An 8,010-nucleotide genomic window follows, 5' to 3' on the forward strand; every position below is an offset into this window, starting at 1 on the left:
TGGGAAACATTTGTAAAAGAGAAAGTGGACCAAGGCATTCTTAACTCGGCCTCTTTTTAGGGACTCATAGGTAGCTTTCATGGAACCAATAATACAAGGGCAAAGGATATGAAGATACAACTCTGGTTTGTGTCACTTAGCATGGGAGAGCAGAAAGAGAAGAAAATCCGGGCAAAAGTTGAAAGAACACATGACAGATTGTTGGATTTGGACCATATTGATTCAAAACACATTTCATAAGATGATGAACATGGTGTGAACGCTTGCATATATTATTTGATTATTCGAGTTTCTCTGCAACTTTACTTAATTTTGCTGTTGCATTCACTTATCATGTCCCTACATAATTATACATGTAGGAAATAGTGCTTTTTTTTTCTTTTTTCCTTTCTGCATCACTGTTTTTTCTTTGTCTAAAGAAAAAACGTAAAGTTAACGCCTTCTCTATGCTTTTTATTGTCATTCAGTTTAACTACGAGTGTTAAGCTACTTGCCTTGCAATACTTGAATGTCTTAGCCTTTAGCTTTCTTTCTTTCTTTTTTTCATATCCCCTATGTTTGATCCTTTGCTTCCTTGATCAACTTCGACATATGCCTATTAAAGCGAGCATTTTGATATTTATACCCTTTTTCGATTTATATGTTTTCTGTCTTGTCCCTGAAGTAATCTCTGCTAAGCTGGTCTCTTCACACTTTGGAGCTCCATTTTAGTTACACGATGAAGAGAAGCCATGAAAGAGAGAGGCAAAGCTGTGGAAGTATATAACAACAACATTGATTTCTTCCAAGACTACACTTCCTCGGATGTTGTTCCATGTAGGAAACATCCACAATGCTCTGCGACCGGTATATGTGCGTATTGTCTCAAGGATCGTTTGATCAACTTGGTTTGCTCAGACTGCGGCGAGCAGCGTCTCTCGTCTTGTTCTTGCTCCGAAATCGCCACCAACCCTCGGAATTCCTGCGCCGGTGGTGAAGTAGGCAGTGTTGGTCGTGTTTCATTCTTGACAGAGAATGAAAACAAGGATCAAGCTGTTCAAAACCCCAAGGCTAAAAGCAGCAGTAGTAGTAGGAATAATAATACGAAGCCAGACGATGTTTACTTGCTCAAGAGAAGCAATAGCAGCTGTGTTGAGATCAAGAAGAAGAACGGATTCTGGAGAATTGGGAGGTTTTTCAAGAAAAAGAGGGGCAAAGAGACTAACTGTGGGAAGAGTGTGTGTGGAGTTGATGAGAAAAGTGATTTGTGGGTGGTTGATTGCATGGGGGTGTCAAGGTCAAGGTCTCTTCGCAGTTTCAGAGGTGGTGGGTTCTTTGGATCAGAAGATGGAAGTGACTTGATGAACTGTTCGGGTGCTAGGAGCTCCATTTCGGCCGCTCGGAGTTCCGGTGTTAATGGTGGTCTGGTTTATGATCCTGAGAGGAAAAGTGGGTTCAGTGAAGCAGAACCAAGGAGAAGTGGTTTTGACAGTGAAAGAAGAGACAGTACTTTTATAGAGTCTGATATTGCAGACATTAGAGCCATTAGAAAAAGTGGCGCCGGCCTCGGCGTTGGGGGTGGTTTAATGGATGTTGATGGTGGTTTTAGTGGAGCAAACAGAAGGGTGTTTTCTTTGAAAGAGAATTATTTCAATGGTGGAGATGATTGGGGCTTCATTGACCTAAAATTTGATTTTCAAGCAGAATCTAAAGGTGATATTCCTCCTAGTATGAAGAAGAGTGTTTTGTCTGGTTTTGGCAGCATGAGAGAAGCTGGTGAATTTATGCCATATAAATCCAGTGGTTCCATTGAGAATGCACTGCCAATACCTGGAAATGGAGCCTTAAGCAATGGGAGTTCATATCAGATGGCAATGGATGAAAGTGGAATCAGAAAGAAGAATAGATATTTCAAAGGATGGAGGTGGATTTTCAAAGCTCCATCAAGATTGGACCAATCCAGGGAAGAAAAATGAAACATTGAAGCCCCCTCACAGTGTTTGGACTCTGTTTTTCTTTCTTCATTTACATATGTAATTTTCTTCACAATACTTTCCCATTTCTCAACCTTTTGTTTAAGCCTTTCAAGTTGATCAAATCTTTTAACATGATTTTCAGAAATGGATGATTAAAGAACCGAAAACAGAACCAAAAATGTTTTGTATTTATGATGAGATTTATGAAATTGCAACTTACAAATTGGCCAATCAAGCCTTAAAGAATAGGTGGGTAGTGGTGGCAGCCGGCAGCCACTTCCTTGTAGGGCTGCTATAGTGGCACTTCCCTCATACTAATATTGTAAAAGGTTACCCCATTTTCAATGGTTTCTCACCATCTCTAGTTTCATATAACGTTTCTATACTCATTAGACTACAGAAAAAAGATTTTGGATCGATCGCCATGCATGCTTATCACTCCCGCCTTATCATCCTCCTGAGATAGGAAGAAACCAAGATGCTTAATACCATTAGAAAGTAAAACCCAACAAAGCATTCTCTCCTTCCCCACACCGCCGGTGAACTTCTTTAATCCGATCAGCAGACTTGCAAATTCCACTGCAGGTCCAATCAAAGGAAGCAACACAGACATTGCCAGCTTGGGCCTTCCACTCGCAATCTGCATTTGGGGTCCATTTGTTAGACCAAAACGATATCATAATCTGTATCAGGCAACTTCACTTCTATACCAAGAATGGCTAAAGTATATATGATAGTGATCTATGAGAAATATGCCCCATTCAAATGAAACTATGAATACTCAGGTTTGGAAAAATCATGGCAATATCATGCCTAATATCTTTCAGCTACAAAGTTTTGAAGAAAGAAAAAATAACATTGTTCATACACAATTTAGCCGCTTCAGCCTTTCGGTGTTCACCATGCCATAGAATTGTGACGAAAATGACCTACAGCCAACTGGTCTATGACATGTGAACTAATATTCTTAACGAAGTAACTATACTTTCGAGTTACATTATACAACGTCTTCTCCTATGTAAACCAATCAAAATTCTAAAAGATTTGGGAGAATTTACCAGGTGGTGTGCCACAACATAATCTCCGATCATCAATATGCTCGACATCAAGTCCAATAAACCATGATCCCAGAGAAACATCCTCATTTGCATACTTGTGTAAAACATGCCTGACATAATCATGCATGTAATACAATCATAATTAGTACAGCAAACAATGGAAATACTCGAGAGGCGCCAGGCGCCTCACCATTTACACACAAGCTTCATTTAAACGCAAATCTTAGATCTTACTGATTAATCGATATATATGAGGCCAAATCTTTTGAAATGGCATACAACTGTCCAGTAGCATGACGAAAATATTTATTTCCTGCCTCACCAAATTTCCAGTGTTCAGGTTCATGGTATCTCACTCCCCTGTTCCATAACATAACAATTAAGAGAACCAGTATACTTTCTCAAGAAAAAACAATATATCGATAAATTTGGCTCACTTTTGAGAGAGGACGGGACCAGATTTCATGCACCCTATGTATACACGTGGATTCTTTTGGTGTCTAACTAGAGTTTCTCCGAGTGTCGCTGCATAAATTTAATGGGACATGAGGACTGAAAAAGCAAAGAACTAATAAAATTTTAACAAACACTTGATTACTGTTAACTACAATGAGTAGTATCATGATTCTCATTGAAAACACATAAGCATTGATCTTCAAGCACAAAGGCTTTTATGTAACTAATCCTTTATGTAAAGGGTAATTATAACAACTAATCCTTTTTTTGTCTGATAGTAAACTTTACTTCACAGTAAACAAATCTCAAAACTTACCTATATTTACATGGACATCATCATCTACTTTGACATAGAAATCTGCATCCCATAAAGCGACAGCAGTTGCAAAGTATATCTTAGTTTTTGCAGACAATTCAAGGTACCCTTCAACATGGTCCTGATGACATGTAGAACACGTTACTCAATTTACTTATTTAATCTTTTCACACTGTAAATTGCCATCTAGAGTGTTCTTAAAGAACATCATTATAGCAGAATAGTCTATATACAAGAGATTAAGAGACTAAAACGGCCTACCAGTCTCAAGAAGTCTCCATGCTTCTTATTCTCAGCTTCAATTGCTCGGTCCAAAATACCACCCGTCGTGGCACTGGAAAATAATAATAAGAAAAGGAAAATCATGTTGAAGCATAAAATATGTTCTTAAATTTGTAATTGGGGATTGTTATTGTAGTCATTTCCACTCTTGAATGGTCATTGTCAGGCATCATATATAAGATTTCTGAAACAATCTTGAAATTTTTCGTATAAAGAATCTATACTAGTGAATTTATATGCTTATAGCAGAATTCATTAGGACACTGTGGAAGTGAAATCCGACTCTCATGTGGTTTCCATATATTTAAGGAGCAGTGCACGTCAAAGTTCAGCAACCAAAAATTAAAAGAAAGTGAATTAAACCCTACCTATGACCAATAACAAAGCGAATGATAATGCCCTTTTCATCCTCCAATTTCTTCCGCTTTTCACCTATTTTCCAGTGGTTTTAGGAAGGAAAACCACAACAGATTTAACTCGGCAATTCCAATGGCATAATTTGGGGAGGGAACTAATGTGTGTTAAGCGAATAAAGAAAAGGAAGGGTACAAAAAAGAACAATCCAACCTTGTGGTATCCATGTAGCACGAACCGAGTCTCTTCTTTTCCGGCTGCTAAAAGCAGTATTAATTCCTATAACCATCAGATACTTTCTTTTCCTAGATGATTTGGCTTTATTCGCATCTGTGGATAACGGTGAGCCACCAAGTAAGGACTCTTGTGCTGCCCTTGCAGCAACTAACTCCATCTCTAAGTTGGAAATAGTCTTATCCAATTTCCTACATCAGAAACGACCCTGTAAGTTTGTTGATCGATCAGCCACTTTAAAATCAAATAAACCATAGTTATGAAAAAGAAATACTTACTGTATAGCATGGTGAGTCTTAAAAACCTCCCCAATGATATCTTTGGATACATGCTTTTCTTCTTTCTGAAACAAACAAAGGAAGCCAATCGACCTAAAAACCACAAAACTTTGGATGCCTAATAAAAAGGTTTAGTACAATGCGATTACAATGCTCACAGCTTTTAGATTACAATCCTCAGAAATTAGTTTTTGCTTTTCAGCTTCCATTGCAGTTGCCCTCATGATACCTTTAGATTGAGGAACAGTCTCCACCCTGTTACTGATTTTACACATTAATAAGCCATCATTTAAGACTCAACAAAATCAACAAGCATACCACCATTATAAACAAATGAATCCAACTTTTTAACTATAACACAAATATTGAACTGTAAAACAAAATTCATAGATGTGCCAAAAGAGGATCAAAATTTTCAATGAATTCAAAGGTGATCGGAATTGTTTAGTACTTCATATCAATGATCTTCAAAGATTAGCTAGAAGCATTAAAAACACTTATTGATGTTTATATGCATCCACAATCTCATTCAAGAGTCCAAATTACAACTGCCAGATATTATTAAACCAATGTTACAGTTATCTATAGCATGTGTCAGAGTTATTCTTGCCAGGGAAATGTTTAAAAATGGCATGGATGGTAATTATGGAAGCAGATTTCATTGATCATTGAATGATAAGACAACAACCCTTTTTTTCCTTCAAATTTTATATAAAAATAGCAACCCTAAAAGGCTGGACCATAACAATGACTTGACAATTGAAACACCTTCACCAGAAACAAGAACATGTTGAAATCTCATAAACTTAAAACCAGAAGCTTGAATACAACTGCTAACAACAAAATCAAAATAAACCACATTTAGAAAATAAGCAAAGTCTAATATGAAAACAAGTTGGCATAGTTTCACCACTGAAATGAAGCATAATTTAGCTAAACAAAGATCTTAAAGCAAGGCTAAAAACAATCAAAATTTCAGAATTGAAGAAATGAAGAAATGAAGAAATGAAGAAATGAAGAAATGAAAAGGCAGAAGCTTTAAACTTTGAGAATCCAAGGAAACTGAAAATACCAAAAAATAAGGATAGTTATAAAATGGGTACCTGTTGGTGAAGAGCATTCCAGCACAGAAGCAGCCCAAACAAAGAAGAAAAGTCCATTTCTTTGATACAAAACTTCTAGAAGACTGCTCTCCTTTGCTTTTAAAAGACATTTTCGTAACCTTCAATCTAAATTATCTCGTGTTAATCAACCACTGGCCATCAAAAGAGAGAAAATCCCATATGTAAAAGTGGAAGCCCGAGGCAAATCAAAGTGACCCAATTGCAGAAAAATGACTCCCAGAGAGCTCCTGTTTTGAGGAGAAGAAGAGAGAGAGAGAGAGAATTAGAAACAGAGTGCTCAGTTTTTGGGGTTGATATTTTGTTCCTTGGTTTTTTTTTTTTAAATGGATTGCTTGAGCTCTTCTATCTATAGATTCTCTCTCAAATTCTCAATTGTGCAGGCATGGGACGTTGAATGAATACAAGAACGACACCATCTTTTTTCTTATACCGAATTTACAAAATTATCCTATTGGTTTTGTTGAAGGTGTCTTAACTAAAAGGTTAGTATAAAAATAAATGCACAAAATAATTTACTTCAATAATTAAAAGAATTATTGTTAATTTTAGATGTTATGGGTTCAAGCATCAACTATTACAATAAGATGATTGAGCATTATAACGTTACTATTTTTAAGTAATCGGTCGTAACTGTTGTTAAAAAAATTCTGACATATTTCACATTTTGATAATTTTAAAAAAATATTTAATTTTTTATCCCTAACTTTTTTCTCCCTTGCTACCAACAGCCACCGACATCGGCATCGCCATTGTCATCTCCCTTCTTGATCGTTGTCTTTCTTTTTGTCAATCGTACTGTCGGGCCCCTTATATTCGCGTAAAAGTCGTGTTTTTTTTTCTTGTCGTTGTTAGTTTAAAATCGCGATTAGAGGTTTATTGGTGGTTGTTCGTTAGGTAGTTGGTCGTCGAGTGGAGGCAAGGTTGGATTGGGTTTGGTCGATGGCAACGGTGAAGACAAATAGAAACGATTGACGTGGGTATAGATATTAAAATTAGTGTTTTCAAAGTTTTGGGGTTTTTTTCTAAGATTTGAGAAAACTTTACTTTTAAAAATATATTTTATGTTTTTATTTTAAATAAAAATTCTCAAAATCATCAAAACACGACATATGTCACTTATCAAATTTTTTTTAATGACGATTATGACTTGAACACCTAAAATGATAGCGTTTGTGATGTTAGGCATTTGGATTGACCGAAAAAATTTAAACACCTATTTAGAAACAAATGATATAATTTAGACACTTATTTTTATATTAAATCTATTACTTATAATAGTAATTAACAAATATATGTACCAATAAGACTTTAGTGAATGGAAATTTGAAATTTTGAGATAAACAATATTATCTAGAATAATAGTTATGGATTTTATATATAATTTATAAAATAAATAGTAAAGAAAATAAAATAATTTTATGTTTCATTTTTAATATTTTGATAGTAATTGATTACATCTTTTTGGCTAATTTGAAATTTAGTCGATTTTAATCAGATACAAATTTTAAAGCTTTTGATTATATCCAGATTTGGTTGTGTTATTTGTATCATTTTCGGATTGGATGATTTTAATTTAAATTGTAAATTTGGATTAAATAAATTTAAATTATTAATATTTTATTTCGGATTGGATTAGACTTTAAATGAGTGGTTTGTAGTTCGTTTATAACATAAAGTAACATTGGTTAGCATAGGGGTGTAAACGAGCCGAGTCGAGCTCGAGCTCGAGTATTGCTGAGCTCGACTCGACTCTAAAACTCTGAAATGGAATTAGACTCGAAAACTCGCGAGCTTAAAATTTTCAAGCTCGACTCGAACTCGAAATTCTAAACTGAAGCTCGTGAGCAGCTTGAAAAGGCACGAAATGAAAAAAAAAGTTCTTAAACTTAACTCGATTGAAGCCTCAAACTCGAACTCGAACCTGGACCTTAAATACATGAAAATCTTATTGTT

General features: G+C 35.6%; 2 protein-coding genes across 5 annotated transcripts; one reads left to right on the top strand and one right to left on the bottom strand.

Moving 5' to 3' along the window:
• Positions 1 to 406: 406 nt before the first annotated feature.
• LOC120178814 lies at positions 407 to 2,178 on the top strand. Its single transcript, XM_039184599.1, has 2 exons — positions 407 to 603; positions 712 to 2,178. The coding sequence occupies exon 2, from the start codon at positions 732 to 734 to the stop codon at positions 1,953 to 1,955; it is 1,224 nt and encodes a 407-aa protein (XP_039040530.1). The 5' UTR covers positions 407 to 603; positions 712 to 731; the 3' UTR covers positions 1,956 to 2,178.
• LOC120178812 (probable beta-1,3-galactosyltransferase 2) lies at positions 2,163 to 6,496 on the bottom strand. 4 transcript variants are annotated; one of them, XM_039184595.1, is made up of 11 exons: positions 6,037 to 6,496; positions 5,092 to 5,194; positions 4,934 to 4,998; positions 4,635 to 4,846; positions 4,436 to 4,499; positions 4,047 to 4,119; positions 3,786 to 3,909; positions 3,451 to 3,538; positions 3,248 to 3,373; positions 3,014 to 3,123; positions 2,163 to 2,595 (listed from the first exon to the last, which is right to left on the bottom strand). In XM_039184595.1, exons 1-11 carry the CDS (start codon positions 6,144 to 6,146, stop codon positions 2,447 to 2,449), a joined length of 1,224 nt encoding a protein of 407 aa, XP_039040526.1. In that variant the 5' UTR covers positions 6,147 to 6,496; the 3' UTR covers positions 2,163 to 2,446. The 4 variants fall into 4 exon arrangements, with proteins under 4 accessions (XP_039040526.1, XP_039040527.1, XP_039040528.1 ...); XM_039184596.1 differs by having other exon boundaries at positions 2,164 to 2,595; positions 3,786 to 3,906; positions 6,037 to 6,494; XM_039184597.1 differs by having other exon boundaries at positions 2,164 to 2,595; positions 5,092 to 5,188; positions 6,037 to 6,493.
• Positions 6,497 to 8,010: the final 1,514 nt, after the last annotated feature.

This window comes from Hibiscus syriacus, unplaced genomic scaffold, assembly GCF_006381635.1.
Source record: "Hibiscus syriacus cultivar Baekdansim isolate YM2019G1 unplaced genomic scaffold, ASM638163v2 tig00112383_pilon, whole genome shotgun sequence".
Classification (NCBI taxonomy): Eukaryota; Viridiplantae; Streptophyta; class Magnoliopsida; order Malvales; family Malvaceae; genus Hibiscus; species Hibiscus syriacus.

Bases quoted from the DNA above. Each gene is read 5' to 3' on its own strand.
- LOC120178814 (XM_039184599.1), top strand. From the start codon at position 732: ATGAAAGAGAGAGGCAAAGCTGTGGAAGTATATAACAACAACATTGAT.
- LOC120178812 (XM_039184595.1), bottom strand. From the start codon at position 6,146: ATGTCTTTTAAAAGCAAAGGAGAGCAGTCTTCTAGAAGTTTTGTATCA. The intron at 3,910-4,046 runs GTAGGCCGTTTT...TCTACATGTCAT, and splicing joins ATGGAGACTTCTTGAGACTG to CAGGACCATGTTGAAGGGTA. The intron at 2,596-3,013 runs GTAAATTCTCCC...CCCCAAATGCAG, and splicing joins ATGTTGTGGCACACCACCTG to ATTGCGAGTGGAAGGCCCAA.